This window comes from Mytilus edulis, chromosome 3 (genome assembly GCF_963676685.1).
Source record: "Mytilus edulis chromosome 3, xbMytEdul2.2, whole genome shotgun sequence".
Lineage (NCBI taxonomy): Eukaryota > Metazoa > Mollusca > Bivalvia > Mytilida > Mytilidae > Mytilus > Mytilus edulis.
In genome coordinates, this window is record NC_092346.1 from 93,955,158 (window position 1) to 93,972,417 (window position 17,260).

Below are 17,260 nucleotides of genomic sequence, written 5' to 3' on the forward strand. Positions count from 1 at the left end.
TATAACATGTGCAAATGGGGGAGACATCGGAACTCTGTACTTCTATCTGAACTTAACTTCATCAGGAAAAGGAGAATATTTGAAAGCAAAGGATGTATAAGAACCGAAACAATTGAAAAAGCTATTTGACATAAAAAGAACAAACAAATAAATACAAAATTTCAGCTTGATAATTTCTCTTTACAACAATTAAAAATAATTATTGCACAAACAATTGCTGTAAATTCAGAAATATTTTCACTGTTTTTATTACTGTGAAAAATGCAACTGGAAATACATGAGAATATTGTGATCTTTCATCTTAAACTTGAAGTAATTATTTATAAGTAATGTTTTACCTAAAAAGTTGACTTTGCTTTATTTATACAAACTCATCGCATTAATATAAACTATAAACAGACTTTACAATTTGATGACAAATAAACACAATGTCCTTTTACAGACTAGTCAAACTTTGCAGTTTACAATTGAAATTCTTCTAATATACGTCCGTCGTCTCCATTTGAGTTAACCATCTTTTCCGTTCATTTAGTCAATAAATTCTGCATAGATTCTTCTGTAAGTCTTAAAATATGAAATTGTTCAGTTTCAGTCAGATTAATAGCCCCTTTTTGTTTGTAAAAATCGACAGCCACCTTGTTCCACCATCGTACTGCCCATTCCATGCTATTACAGTAAGTATCCAAAAACACCTTAAATACAAAAACTCGTATACAAGTTTTGCTATTAAGAAACATATATGTCTACGGTACCCAACGAAATTCTTATTTTTGTGGTTTATAATATATTTATGAGAACAAAATATTGCATCGTTTGTGAAAATAATTTGGGAATGTTTTCATGGGACACAGATGGTGACCCCGTTTGCATATAACATTATAAAGGCACATAACTAAGGAACTGTAAAAGTATCAAAAAATCATTAGTCGAAGACAAAATGACAATACCATGGTAAAATCGGAAGAAAAACAACGAAAAGACAAATACCAGTGTACAAAACACTAAACAAAAGACAAAAAATCATGAACACTACCAAAAACCGTGGACGGGTAGAGTGATCGTCTTGAAACTCCTATAAAATGTATTGACACATTACGTCAAGTGATATAGCGGATCAAAAATTGTACGCTTACTTCAAAGGAGGAGGTTTACTGTTTTTCCTCTGCCAGTCCTTTCCATAAAATTCAAACGCATTTGTTCTTTGGAACTACAAATTACAGCTTTCTTACATTTGTTGTCAGTCTGCATGTGATCATGCTTTACCGAGCACGTGCTCACAGTTTTACTTGTTGACTCTGGCCTATAACTCTAAGACTAACAAATTTGTAAAACATCGTGCATGATAATTGTTTGCTCAAAAACTTGATCCATTTTGAAATTTACAATTGAAACACGTTTGTCAAGACCGAATGGACAAGACTGCATGTTACAGAAAGAAACAACACAGCCACTGAAAATTTAACCAGGATAAGGTACACCATTGGAAATTTGAGGAAGAGCAACACGAATCCCTTTTAACCGAAACTATGGGTAATCTCAGGGAGAGTAAGCAGAACCTACATGCACATGCGACACCCGTCGTGTTGTGAATTCATGTAAGAACAGATTCAATTATCCGTCTCATTAGAGGAAAAGATTGAGGTTGCGAAATAGGAATACTAGCTACGAATATTGTAAAAACATATCTAAGTTGACATATCGAATTACCTTGACAGCAGACTTTAATAACTCAGTACCTATTCCTTTATTTCTATGTTCAGGTTTCACATAAAAGTCCTCCATAAACGCCTTTTTACCAACCCAAGGGGAATATGTAAAGTAATATAACAAATATCCAACCATGTCTGAAATGAGAAATGCATCACGATTTATAACTGTAGTGTACTACAATAAGTATTCTTCATCTATCTTTTTGCGCTTTTTTTCATATAAAACTAGTTCTTTTATATTGCGAGGTTATCTCTGGTTGGATTTTTTTCTAAATTGGTCCTAATCGAGTCATAATTTCTACAGGTTTATGTCTTTTGTAAGATATTCCCAATTTTATGACATAAACGCAAGATTACTATTATTCTTTTTGCGGTATATTTCATCCAAATAAATTGTAAACATATATTTTACATATTCACATCTGGAGAGAGAAAAAAAACCGTACTTATTGCATAAAACTGTACGTACCTTTATTCACTTCAGCAACCAGACAATGAAATAAACTGTTTTTACCAAACCCGTCTCTTCGGAGAGCTTAAAAAAATAATACACCAATTCAGATACCTATGGTCGAGAAAAAGAATCTATCAAAATTTTGAACATATCGAATTTTCAAAGATTTCATATCGGATGTACTACATTTGGCGTCCGACGTCCGTAAACTTTTGACTTTTTGAACTTCTTCTTGAGAACCCCTTTAAAGGATCAATATTCTAAACTGTTATTTTTCTTCATTGTTGAAGCATATGATAAAAAGACCATAACATGACTGTCATTTTTCATATCATATGCATTATCAGTCCTCGAGCCTTCAGCTCTTCGGCTGATATTGAACCTTTGACTGATAAAACATCTGAAATGAAATTAAAACTGCCATGTAATAATCTTATAATAAATAACGAACGTGGCTCCGAAACATAATATTTAATTTCATACTTCCAAGAATGAGGTAAACGTAGAACAACTTAAACACGACAACTTAATTGTTTGTAATTATACACTGTACAAATATCTAACAATGGGATTGTCATTTTGTTTTAAATTTGAACCAGGTGCTCCGCAAGGCGCAGCTTTATACGACCGCAGAGGTCGAACTTTGAACAGTTGGGGCAAGTATGGACACAACATTCAAGCTTGATACAGCTCTGCATTTGGATTGTGTTAAAACAAATGACATAATATGAGTTTCTGACACAAAACAAATGTCAAGATCTTACAAATCTATTGCTCAATATTGTGCAATTGAAGATTTTTTCTTCAAATTTTTCAAAAATTTGGAATTTGAGAAATTTGGAAAAAAAAATTGAAAACTACTACCATCCCTTTTTTTTGCAATTATTAGTCCAAAACCTGACATTTCTTTATACATAATTTACAAGTTGAGTAAGGGAGGTAAATCCGAACACACCCAACATTGTATGTTAAATGTTTTTGAGTTACCTCCCTTACACTGCTTTTAAATTGTCTTAATTGTCCATTGACCAAAAACCTATTTTTCCCCCTTTTTTGCACCTAATTCCAGAACATTTTGAGCCATTACCCCGAAAGTCAATACTAACCATCCCTTCATGGTATGGAAACTTTTGGTATAATTTCAGAGAGATTACAAGTTATTGTTTGAAAACTACAAACATGCTTATTTTTTGGCCTTTTTGGCCCGTAGTTTAGTTGAAACATATTTTATTTACTAAAAGGAAAATGGATTGGACACAAGTAAGCCATACTTATGAAGTCCGCTCCGAATAATAATAATTTACAATACAATATTAATATGAGCATATAATAACAAAATAAACAATACTTTACGAGTCTATCTATTTTGGCCCGTAATTCCTAAGCCTTTGGAACCATAACCCCCAAAATCAATCCAAACCTTTTACCTGTGGTATTCAACATTATGGTATAATTTCAGAGCAATTGAAATACTATTACACAAGTTGATATCCTAAAAGTAGAAAAATACTTGTTTTGGCCCCTGTTGGGCCCCTAATTCCAAAACGGTTTGGTCCATCATCCCCAAAATCAATCCCAGCCTTCCTTTTGAGGTATTGGACCTTTTTATAAGATTTCATAGAGATCCATTCACTTAAACTAAAGTTATTGTCCGGACACCAAATGTGTCTTCGGACGACGCTGACGACGACGACATCATACCATTTTACGAACGCAAAATTGTTTTGCGGTCGTATAAAAATTATATTTATATTGAATCAAATAGCGAATAAATGTGCAGTTTAATTATGTTTGAGAAAGATAACTAATATCAACGGAAACGATGGTAATCATTGCCCTCAGAGCCATCAAGCCCTTTGAATATGATCAGATTTGGTTCCGGTATAAATATAGAACGTCATCAACGAAATGATGAATGTGATGCACAAAAAGTGTAGTTTGGTATCCCTTAAATAAGAAGATTGTGTTTCTAAATGCTGATATTCCTAAAAAAACTATGAAATAACTTTTGAAAACAAATATTGCCTTATAATTTTTTAATTTTACGCGCTGTTTTAACAATCATTTAACTTGGGTTAAATAATGCAATGACATCAACAGTTATCTATAAGCGCACACATCTGAAATTAACGTGGTCGTGATATGCAATATTCAATATATAACTTCGCTCAGTTCTGTGTCACCAAAGGGCAAAGACTTAGAATATAAACTTTGAAATATAGTATGAATACGATTTTATGGTAAAAGTAGGGAAAACAATAGATACATTTTGGACTTTACAATGAACTTCCATGTTTGTTGCAGTAAGAAAGACATAAAAAAAAAAACATGCACAACCAACACGCTCACAACTTGAATATAATAGCATGCTTACTGTCGGCTTTGATTTTTACTTCATGTTCACACTTTACATGGACAGCTAGTTCCTACAATATAAGCAAATTAGGTGAAGCACTTTTATATAGATATAGGAAGATGAGTGCAAATGAGACAACTCTCCGTCCAAGTAGCAATTCATAAAGGTCCAGGTACGGCCTTCAACACGGAGCCTTGGCTCACACCGAACAGCAAGCTATAAAGAGCCCCAAAAAATACTAGTATAAATCCATTCAAACGGGAAAACCAATGGTCTTATCTATATAAAAACGAGAAACGAGAAAGACGTATCAACTACAAAAACAGACAACTACTGTAATCGAATTCCTGACTTAGGAAAGGTCCAAAAATTTGCAGCGGGATTAAACGTTCTCTATTAATATCTTTACGATACAATAATTGTTTTAATTTTGCCTTTTCATTAGCAAAAAATCAATACTACATGTTAAATGTACACAGGGTTGCTGTTTCAGGTTAAAATATACATCTAGTGATACAAATACAGGCAGATTCGGATCATTCGTCAATGAGACAGCAACCCAATGAAAATGAATTCGCGGCAGCATTGTTAGACTATAACAGTAATTTGGCAAACCACTAATGTCTCTTATCTATAGGTTTTATAATCACAGGGACTTAATTAACGGATACTTAATTTATTTACATGTTGTGATCTAATGTGATATCTCTTATAGTCTATCTATGTCCGTGCACGCATTGAGCAATATAACGGGTATAGAAATTATACTGCAGATTGCTGCTAGTAAACATACAAATATTGGCGCCATCATTTATTTCTCAATACAAAATGACAAGAAAGTTTTTGGAGGGGTTCGTGTTGCTCAGGTTTCAGTTATCTATATTGTGCATTTTTTACTGTTGTTTTGTCTTTTTCTTTTTTATCTTTTTTAGCAATGACATTGCCAGTTTATTTTTTACTAACGAATTTGAATGTACCTTTTTGTATCTTTCCCCGAATATAACCTACCGAAATAGACTTATTACCGTGTTTGTACTAGCATGATCATCACGACGGGTTCCACATGTGGAGCAAGCTCTGCTTGCCTTTCAGGAGCACCTGAGATGTCTCCCAGTTTTTGGTTTGGTTCATGTTTCTCAGTTTTTAGTTTTCAATGTTGTGTTTTAGTACTGTTTTCTGTTTGGTCTTTTTTCTTTTTAAGCCATTGGCATTGCCAGTAATTTTAGGTAGCATTTAATTTTCAGAGTGTCCAAAAGATATCCAATATTACACGTACCATGTATAAATCCTACATAAGTCATTTGTAAGTCACTGTGTCTAATAATATAGTAAAAATCAAAAGTGGAAAATGCATGCTACTTATAAACACACAAAAAGAGATAGATAGTTACAGTGTTAATTACTAACTGTATATTACTAATACATTAAGTGTGTAGGCAGTTACTCGTCCGTTATTTAAGTACCTTGAGACATTGGAAGAGTTAGCTAAGCATTCTTAGTGGAATAAATGAAATAATTATAGGCAAACAAAACAAACAAAAAAAGAGGGAAAAAGGGAATGAGTGGCACTTTGTTGAGAAATCTTTGAAACATAAAACAAAAAAGCCAATTGGAATTCAATTACTTCGTAACACATTTCAGAAAAGGCCCTCCAAATTCACGCATTTTTCGGCACACCTGACGAAATTTGAATTATTATACCTTTAAACTAAGTTGATATTATACTAAAATCAAATTTTAGTACATTAATTATAAATGGTCTTTTGACGGGGTCAAATTTTGAAACGTTTAAAAAAAAAACTCTCAGTATATTGGCAATGGTTATAGCATGGTGTCAAGTAAGATTGATCATTCGATAACAAAACGCAAACACCATTAAACTTCTAGTGACATTCATGGTCAATGTTTTTTTAACCAAAATGGCGATCATTTTGACCTCCAATAACCTGTGTCCTTACATTAATATATTCTCCAATTTTATTTGTATGTGTACATATAGAATTCCTTTCGTCAGTAAAGATGGTCGGTTTATCTCAGTGAATCATTCTGACTATTGCTTTATAAATTCCATCTAGGCGGATCCAGGGGGGCCCTGGGGGGCCCGGGCCCCCCCTTTCGTGGGAAAAATTTGGTTGATTATATAGGGAACCATTGAAGCATGACTGGAGCCCCCCCCTCTTAGGTCAGTCAGCGCCCCCCCCCCCCTAGGAAAAGTCCTGGATCCGCCACTGAATTCCCTTACCATTACTAAAGTCATTATAGCTTCACAATCCTCGGAGTTTGCTGAACGAACAGAATACATATTTTCTTCAATCTTCTTTATCTAGTCCGTTGATTCACAGTATAATTTTTCTTTCGTTTCAAAACATATATGACATATATTATACATACAATACAATCGCACGTTCAGTTTATTTTAAATTAAGTATTATAATTCCGCGCGCGTACCTAGTTATCGGGAACCTGATATTAAATTGCTATAATCTCAGTCAGAAAACTGCCGTATAAATAACGATCCAAAGTAATTGAAGATCTTAAGAAATTTTTCCAATGTATTTTTTTCAAACGAACAAAAGAATCAAATGCATTGTAACATGATTTAAAATAAAAATGATAAGGTTGATATGTATTAATTCTAACTCTAGTTAATGAACTCATTATTGTCTGTAATTCTTTATACTCAGACCCTTTTTTAACACCCCGGTTTTCTTTATTCCTTATTTCGTAGCCGATATACTTTATTGATCTCTATTCTTCATTTATTTTGAGAATTTTTCATATATAATATATATCTTTCTATATATCTTTATTCTCAATAAACCATCATTTTGACAAGGTATAGAGAAATACATGTACAATATTTACAATATATACAATATTCAATAAATACAATTAGTACAAGACATGTTACAAAATAATTAATAGAGGTGGCGTCACACTAGATAAAGCCAGGATTTTACACAGATTTTTTTATAATTTTAATAAATTTGCAGAGTTTAATCAACTTTACCTTTTTTTTTTATGACATTAATAATTTATACTTTAAAATATTTTGCTTTGTGTAGCTATACTTTTCTATGTAATTTTTCCTCTCCTGTTAAAAAAAATGGCATTCCAAAATAAAGTGAAATTCATCCCCAAGTTCGTTGTTTTTACACAGAGTACAGTTTCTATTTTGTCTGCTGGTGTTTAACCATCTACCAGCTTCAATGGGTAATTTATGATTCGTCGTTCTAAATCTGCAAAATTCTACAAGATTTTTGTTATCTAAAATATCTAAATAAGCTTCAGAACTAAAATTATCTTTAAATACTTTGTAATTTACAGCTTTTGGTGATTCTTCTAACAGTAAGTGCCAATTCTGTTCAAATTGATATTTAAGTTTTCTACTAACTGTAAGACGTAGCCAATTCAAATTAATAAAAGTTTGTGAATTCCAAATATATGTTAAGCCACATTCATTCAAAATATTTTTTATGTTATCTAACCATAAAAATTTATCTCCATTTACAAATGACAATTGAAAACATAAGTTATAGACAATTTTTTCTATTCTTTAATTCTTTATATTTTTGCATCGCAATGTTCTCTATTCTCTATAGTTTTTGTGAACTTTTTTTCTTTCCGTTTTTGCCCATTATTCTCTGTTGTCAACAATATCTATATATTATCTAGGCTCTTCAGTTGTAGCCAATTATGTTCGTCAGGATGAACGGAATGCGACATGGGGTGAGTCAGCAACATTACGTCACTTTTAAAATTGTGTGCCTGTTAATTCATTAAATTGAAATGTTTCTTTATTAACAACTTTATCTCTTATAAAACATGGCCTCGGTATGTCCTTAAAAAATGTCCACTGTAATGATATCGGCTATATCTATATATCTTTTAAAAACATTTACTTAAAAGTTATGAAGCTATAAACGCTTTCACTCCATTCACTTACGAAATAGTTTTCATTTTCTCTCTCGGTCAAATTAAAAGCAGAGGCGAAACCAGGGGACAGGGAGCCCGGCCCTCCTCCCTTTTGTGAAACAAAAATTGGGTTGGTAAGATAGGAAATCACTGAAGCATGACAGTCAGTGAAAGTCACCGAAAAACATCCTTCTGTTTGTAGTTCTCTATCGAATTAACAGAACAAAAATTTGGCCGTGAACACTGTACATCTCTATTCCTATCTGAAATTGGGCATTGAGAACCCAAACTTTGAAAGATTTCGCCAAATATAGCTTAGACAAATATATTCCTCAGTTTTTCAAAAAAAGGAAAGTTTTGTCAATTTGTAATAATACCATATATAGTTATTATTCACAATTCGTGTCATGTTTACACAAAATGTTTGCATGATATTAAACGTCAAGTTGGAAGAGTGAGAATGTTTACAGAATACGTGAGTATTTTCTATATCTAGTTGTGTCTGCGTTATAATGTGTTTTTCTGAGCTTTATTGTTTTTTTATATTCTCTTTTGTAAATTAATTTTATCCTTTCACTGAACCTTTGAAGAGAAACCGGGCGAAATAAGGTGGATGAAGATTGGTAAGGTATTTTGGTCTCTGAAATAATATAGGCAATGGCCGAAGGCTGGTGAGATATTTGAGTCTCTGAGATAAGATAGGCAATGGCCAAAGGCTGATGAGATATTTTGGTCTCTGAGATAAGATAGGCAATGGCCGAAGGCTGGTGAGATATTTGGGTCTATGAGATAAGATAGGCAATGGCCGAAGGCTGGTGAGATATTTGGGTCTATGAGATAAGATAGGCAATGGCCGAGGGCTGGTGAGATATTTAGGTCTATGAGATAATATAGGCAAAGGCCGAAGGCTGGTGAGATATTTGGGTCTCTGAGATAAGATAGGCAATGGCCAAAGGCTGGTGGGATCTTAAAAACACTTTTCAACTTATTATTGGTTTTACTGATTTCGAGATGACGGATTCTTTGATTTTGTTTATGTACTTTGACACAAGATGAAGTCTTTTATTTGACTTCGCCATATATAAAACATAGTTTTAATTATCAAGTTTTCCTCATGTACAATTGCCTACAGATATAATGTACAATTTATTCGGTTCATGTAGGTATAAAATATAGTATGAAATTTAAACCACGTGATGATAAATAAAGATCATAATTTGGGGAAAAAAATTCTTTCTACATGATTTTTAAACACTGCAGTTTACATTTGGAAATTTCTTGAACAAGCCTATTGTCTACATTGAAGTAATTTTATTTTCTTGTTTATTTAGTCAATAAATTCTCCATAGCTTCTTCTGTAAGTCTGTAAATATGTAGTTGTTCAGTTTCAGTCAGATTAATAGCTCCTTTTTGTTTGTAATAATCGACAGCTACTTTATTCCAACATGGTACTGCCCATTCCATACAACTGCAGTGGGTTTCCAAAAATACCTTAAATAAAAAAAACCACATATACAACTCTAATACTTAGAATCAAGTATCTGTGCCTAACGACTTCAATTTTTTTTTGTAAAATTGTTGTTCTATTAATATTTGCATCACTTATAATGGAGGTTTACGATAATAAGAGCAATTATCAGGAATTTCGTCCCTAAAATTTCCAAAAAAAGTTAAGATTCTTCAAGTTTTTCAAATTTATGTTAATCTAATAAATGATTGAAAAGACAAGCTGATTTAATCTGGTAACTTTAATGCAAAAAGATTACTTTTGATGTCACTATATGATTTCAAATACATGATTTCATTGAGTAAGATGTATTTTACGTGAAAATTCCATTTACCCATACAAAGTTTGGTATATAGTTCAAAAATCGTGTTTTTATCATTAAGTTATATCCTAATTAAAAGGTACAAGGTTTGACCCCTATGTCCGTCCGTCAGTCATGTGTTTGTCCTCACAACTTCTCTGAAATTACACACTAAATTGTTATGATAACTTGTAGATAATAAATAACACACTATGTAGATGTGCATATCGGCAGGACATTTTGATTTTTTTTATAGGAGTTATGCCCTTTTGAACTTGAGAGTATAGCGTACCTTTACTATTGCAACAATTTGTCATTGCAACTCTTTTCAATCAACACAACACAAATTGATCATAATTTGTAGATAATTAGGACATATTATGTAGATTTGCATATCCCTACGAAACTATTAGCAGTTGAATTTTTAACAGTTATAAGTCGTTTAACTTTTAAAAGTATATGGTGAGATTTTGTTTGCCCAGTGATAATGTGAGAGTGTTTAATATTACAAATAGAAAACTTCTTTCCAAATACACATACACAACATTTAATTTTGATTAAAACTAACTATTTACAGAAGGGCCATGTTGACCCCTATAATGCCTTATCTTTAGGTCCATCTTTTTCAAAGTATATATATTTATAATACTTGCCACAGATATTGTAAAATTGTTATCGTTGACAAAGCGTACTACCTTGACAGCATACTTTCTCATGCGACTGCACCCGTCGTATTTTCATGTAAGAAACAATTCAATTATCCGTCTCATTAGAGGAAAAGAGGACGGGATTGAGGTTGCAAAATTGGAATACAAGCTACGACTATTGTAAAAAAAAATCTAAGTTGACATAACGAATTACCTTGACAGCAGACTTTAATAATTCAGTACCTATTCCTTTATTTCTATGTTCAGGTTTCACATAGAAGTCCTCCATATACACTGTTTTACCAACCCAAGGGGAATAAGTGTAGTAATATAACAAATATCCAACCATGTCTGAAAGATACGAAAAATTGCATCACTGTACCTTTAAGCATTCTAATCTCTAAATTCCATTACTTATACGTAAGACATTCTGTGGCTTCCAGAAGTCTGACATGGAAGATAAACACTTATGTCTAGTAGCTAGTCTTGTAAAGACTTTTTTTGTGATTTTTTGAGATTTTATTGTTGATTGTTAATCTTAAGAAGTGGCAGTTAAAATTATTCATAATGTTTTTTCTACCAGATTTTGAGCTAGACATATTGTATATTAAAAAACAATGGTACGTATATATACATTGGTTCATTGTTGAAGTCCATACGGTGACCTAGAGTTGTTAACTTGTATGTCACTTGGTACATGTGGAGGGTTGTCTCATTGGCACTTATACCATATCTTCATATTTCTATGTGAAGCTATTTAATCCTTGCTTAAAATAGTTTTCCTTCAGCATGCACTTTTAATGCAATTGTTAGCGGTTTAAATTTTTGAATATTTTAAATTAAAAATACCTCTATTCGCTTCAGCAACAAGACAATGAAATAGACTGTTTTTACCAAACCCGTCTCTCTGGAGTGCTTAAAGAAAATATAGCAAATCAAATAAAGTAATAAACATTATTATGAAAAAATAAAAATAATTCCCTTTCATATTTTATAAAAAGAAATATAAAATGAGAGACGGTCACTATAACCCTTTCATGGTTTGCTGACGAACTAGTGTATAATGTCCAGTGGTTAATCTGAAAAGCAGATCAAGACGTCTTGTCTTTCTTTCTGTTTGAGGTCAGCCTGATATGAATAAAGAAACAAGCCGGCAAGAAGAGGAGTACAGTAAGTTCCAATGGGAATACTGATTGTTTGTTGAAAACACGTCCTCCTTATCCTTAGTTGAAATTCCAAAAGATCATAGAACAGACCTATGATTATCCAGGATTTCCTGCTAGGTAAGTGGCGTGGGAGTATATGGTGAGTTACCCAGTGAATTGAGAATACTTATTCATTTATCAAACCGTTAGTGTAATGTGATTAATACAAAACGATTTTGTTTGGGGCTTTCTCTGCGGGGATAACAACATATTTGTCATGGAAGGACAGATGTTTTGCAACATTTAAATTCGGTCTTTTAATACGATTGGTTTTGAAACCCGTTCCGTTTTTTTTTTTTAATTTCTGATTTGTATTAACGACATCACGGCATTAATCCATTCAGTAGGAGTATCTATACACATCTTGTTTAACTTTATCCCATTGCCTGCATGGCATAATCCTCGAGTGAATACATCATTATTTCGAAGTCGTGTTTCCAATTAATGGATTTAAGCTCGCTATATTTTGGGCATTTGAATAACCCATTTCGCAGAGAAGTGTTATTGATAATGTTTAGGTCACCAGTAATAAAATTGCCAGCTGGATTCTATACTATTAAACGAGAAGACCTCATTTTGGGTGTCGCTTCTCTTCTTTCCACAATAAATTAATCAACACGCCTCTGTGTCCTATAGATACAGTGCATAGTCGCATTTGTCATCCATTCATATGATTATTCAGATTGAGTTATTTTGGGAGAAAAACGAGAAAAAGGGCATCCGGATATTGTCCCGTCATTGGACAAAATTTTTAAGTCAGATTATACTTCCGGTTTGCGTTTTTCTGTATACTTTGAACATACATATACTACGAATAAAGTGTATTTTCAGAATTCTATCTGCTATCATTTTCAAGTTTACTATCCACGGTGGTCACAGAGTTTATTAAATAGAGAGGGTCTGTATACTATATCAATGACCACCATGGATCGATTAGAAAACTTAGAATTGAAAGTAAATACACTTTATTTATATATAGATACAGATAAGCGCTAAAATTATTCATGTGCACTGTTGATACCTTTTCTGAAATTCTCCAGTCATTAAATCTTTTACAAAATTCATTGATTACAAAAAAAAGAAGATGTGGTATGATTGCCATGTTGACAACTCTCCACAAGAGACCAAAATGACACAGAAATTAACAACTATAGGTCATCGTACGGCCTTCAACAACGAGCAAAGACCATACCGCATACTCAGCTTTAAAAGGCACCGAAATGACAATGTAAAACAATTCAAACGAGAAAACTAGCGGCCTTATTTATGTACAAAAAATGAACGAAAAACAAATATGTAACACATAAACAAACGACAACCACTGAATTACAGGCTCCTTACTTAAATGTTCATAACACTTTTGATACCTTTTCTGAAATTCTCCAGTCATTAAATCTTTTACAAAATTCATTGATTACAAAAAAAAGAAGATGTGGTATGATTGCCATGTTGACAACTCTCCACAAGAGACCAAAATGACACAGAAATTAACAACTATAGGTCATCGTACGGCCTTCAACAACGAGCAAAGACCATACCGCATACTCAGCTTTAAAAGGCGAAATGACAATGTAAAACAATTCAAACGAGAAAACTAGCGGCCTTATTTATGTACAAAAAATGAACGAAAAACAAATATGTAACACAAACGACAACCACTGAATTACAGGCTCCTTACTTAAATGTTCATAACATACTAAATGTATATTCATATTGAAATTGATAGAAAACCACATATTGGGAATTTTGGAAATAAAGGAGGAGGGATTAAAAAAAACATTTTCCTGTCCCCAATAACCTATGATTTATGATACTTTTGCTGAAATTCTCCAGTCATTCAATATTTCACAAAATTCTTCAAACAACACTTTACATACTTTAAACTACGCTCTGAATGCCCGCGATTTCGCGGGTGTGTTCTAGTATATATTATATTAATGAGAAACTACCACAGATGCAATTAGATGTTTTATAGACTTAAAATTTCCAATATTGAAATCCTGAAAAACGTGTTTGTAATTGAAAATTTAACTTGCAATTGGGTTAGTATAAGTTTAAGAAATGATAGGTTAAGACTAGATTATTTCGAGTGAACTGATTTATGATGAAGGATGTTGCCCAAGTTGATGGTATCGAGACTTTTATTGGTGAAGAATATGCTCTCAATTTTTGACTCGCATTAATATAAGTGAAAGTGTTGAGAAATAGCGTAACATTCGTTTTTATGTTTAACGATAACTACACTGAATTTACAGCTGAAACCCCTTCAACAAGGAGGCTAGAGAAACGGTGCTCAATGCAAAGAATAAACAGCTCCTGCTCCACTAGAGATTTTCTCGTGCTAATCATTGCAAATAAAAACGAGTTTAACAATAATTATCGCTATTTAGTGCATTTTTCCTTTGATTTTTATTTTGTGATAATTTTTTATATCGTGCTACTCGCCGGAGATGGAAAATTATCGCTAGAAACTAAGCAGACACGTGGCGTTCTAAGGAAATTGACATGAAATTGACAACGTCGGCATAGGTAAAATAGCGATAACAGATTATCATTGGTCATCTCAACTCGATTGTCTTTCTCCCATCTCGTTGAGATGATCAACGATAATCTATAGATATAACAATGATATTTATAATAGTATACTTTAAATAAATGCAAGAGTTACAGATTTTCTATCTCTCCATTCTGAACAAACCCCTTGTATTGAAGATCAAAGATAGATTATATTCCATATTACAATGTCCTCTAAAATATGCTACTTAGCAAGACAGAAATTACACCGCACGACCGTGATATGTTATATAAAATAAAGTAACATTATTCTATGTCACCCACCAAAGATTAATCATGCAAATTAGTCTACCCGAATTATTTGGTCCATACATACGTTATTTTCTGCCAAGTAAACTGACATGTATCTCAATGTGCCCCGTGGTTGTCTTCATGTTTTGCTGATTATGCACGCTTCGGCGTGATAGCCGGGCTACATTAAGACAATACATGTTTGATATCGTTGCCAGATTTACTTTACATTACTGCGTGGCTTTCTTCAATTTAAAGTTAGGAATTATCAGTTTGCTAAGCATTTCGCTCAAATCAGTGCTAGTTGTCATCATAAACTTTTATGTTGCATCGTATTGTAGGCCTCAATATAACTTTGAGATGAAGAACAGCAATTGTAGGGCTGTCCCTCGGCCTTTTTAGTTTCTTGCTGTGCATGTACTGATTTTATATCATGGATTGATATCCTGTATGCTTTATTTCTATTATAACATATAATACATATAACTTTACTTGTAAGTTTAACTGATTTGCAACTTGAAATTTTTAAAACTCTGCCTAAGAAACTTCTCATGTACTTGGCAGTAAGAATGGCAAAAAAACCCTTCCATTATCAATCCGGGACTCAAATAAAATAATATGCTTACTGTCGGCTTTGATTTTCACTTCATGTTCACACTTTACATGTGCGGCTAGTTCCTACAATATAAAAACAGAATGTGAAGCTCTACTTAACTGTTTACATTTTAATTTCTCCTTTTCCTAATAAAAGGGTCGATATACGAAAAAAGCCAGCCGGTAGAAAAATACTAGGTTGTTGTTGCACGGAGTAAGAAGAATCTTAAATTGAATAATTATATGAATAAAGGAGAGGCGTGGAAAACGTCAATGAGATAGCAACCAATGTTACATAATAGTGGTAACATTGTTTGAATGCAGGTTTAGCCATCAACTATTATAAAAGGTTGCATAACGAGTAAGAATGGTCAATTTGAATACTGCTTCATAGCAACTCGAGTGATTTTATTTAAAAAAAATTATAACAGAAAACAACCATATGATTTATAGAGAAAACTATATAGATGTGTCCGGACGACACGAACGAACCCGGTCGCAAAAAAAACCCCCCCAAAAATGCCATTTTAGAAGAAATTCCAAAGCCTGAGTTTCTGAAAATATTAGAGGAAGTTACCAAAAGTAAACTTGATCTGTAACTCATCATAGTAGACAAGTATACTAAAAATTAGCTCAATATGTAAAGACTTTTTGTATATCTGTTTGGTGCGTAATGAAGGAATGACAAGGGTAATACTATATATACATGGCCTTCGACGGCCATCAAAACATTTTTGTTTTTAAGTTTTTAATAAATTTTACTACCAAAGTCGATTTATGTACTTTTACATATCAAGTCTAATGGCATGGATATGTGTCTATCGACGGGTCTAACTCTTCAAACGTTAAAGTTAGAAGCTCAGGTTTGGTACTAAATGGTTCATTGATGTCGGAGGACAACATTTGATAGACACCAATTGTTGTCTTTCATCAAATGTTTTGGATCAAGCGAGCATGACATGTCGTTGGTTCGTGTCGGTTCTATTATTTTTAAATGCTTAGTATTGTTATAAATTAGGCCGTTTGATTTCTCGTTTGCATGTTTCCTCAGTTTTCATTTAGGAGCCTTTTATTCATGTTATTATTTTTTATAACAGACTAAATGGTATTGATATTTTAATCATTGAAGACCGTTAGAGGACCTATACTAATTTGAAATCTTGTGAACAGTTATCTTACTGGCAATCATACCCCATCATCTTAACGTTTATATTAACGTGATCAACCAAAATAGCGATCGTGTTGACCCTCTATGACCTGTGTGATTTAAAACATTTTCCCATTCTAATAGCATTGTCTTCTATAACAATTCTTATGAAATTGCTGAGAAACCTGTTCACCTCAGTTAATCTTATGTTATACCTTACCATAACAAGAGACATAATAGCTTCACAATCCTCATAGTTTGCAGGTCGAACAGTATACCTTGTGTCTTCCATTTTCTTTACCTAGGCTGTTGATTTCTATTGTATTCTTTCTCATGTCTTATTTCATTCAATTGTGCAATCGGTAATACAATGAAGAATACATTCTCAAGTTTATTTTTAAATTAAGTATTTAACTTCCGTGTACCTACCAAAACACCGTGATAACAAGAGGCTGTCACAACGACAGCAAACCGGATTTATTAACATTTATTTGTGTCCTGCCAATATCACAAGAAACCATAACTGATAAACGGTGAAAGTGAAAATCGTCAATATCAAATTTGACATCCATTTTGTCATCAGTATCAACATAATAAAATTTGAAAAGCTCAGGTTGAAT

General features: G+C 32.8%; 2 protein-coding genes across 3 annotated transcripts; both read right to left on the reverse strand.

Moving 5' to 3' along the window:
* Positions 1-332: 332 nt before the first annotated feature.
* On the reverse strand, positions 333-6,923 carry LOC139517805 (thialysine N-epsilon-acetyltransferase-like). 2 transcript variants are annotated; one of them, XM_071309250.1, is made up of 5 exons: positions 6,762-6,923; positions 4,538-4,589; positions 2,179-2,244; positions 1,708-1,844; positions 333-692 (listed from the first exon to the last, which is right to left on the reverse strand). In XM_071309250.1, exons 1-5 carry the CDS (start codon positions 6,819-6,821, stop codon positions 525-527), a joined length of 483 nt encoding a protein of 160 aa, XP_071165351.1. In that variant the 5' UTR covers positions 6,822-6,923; the 3' UTR covers positions 333-524. The 2 variants fall into 2 exon arrangements, with proteins under 2 accessions (XP_071165351.1, XP_071165352.1); XM_071309251.1 differs by lacking the exon at positions 2,179-2,244.
* A 2,642-nt stretch (positions 6,924-9,565) lies between these two features.
* On the reverse strand, positions 9,566-17,038 carry LOC139517804 (thialysine N-epsilon-acetyltransferase-like). Its single transcript, XM_071309249.1, has 5 exons — positions 16,861-17,038; positions 15,526-15,577; positions 11,739-11,804; positions 11,104-11,240; positions 9,566-9,925 (listed from the first exon to the last, which is right to left on the reverse strand). The coding sequence occupies exons 1-5, from the start codon at positions 16,930-16,932 to the stop codon at positions 9,758-9,760; spliced, it is 495 nt and encodes a 164-aa protein (XP_071165350.1). The 5' UTR covers positions 16,933-17,038; the 3' UTR covers positions 9,566-9,757.
* Positions 17,039-17,260: the final 222 nt, after the last annotated feature.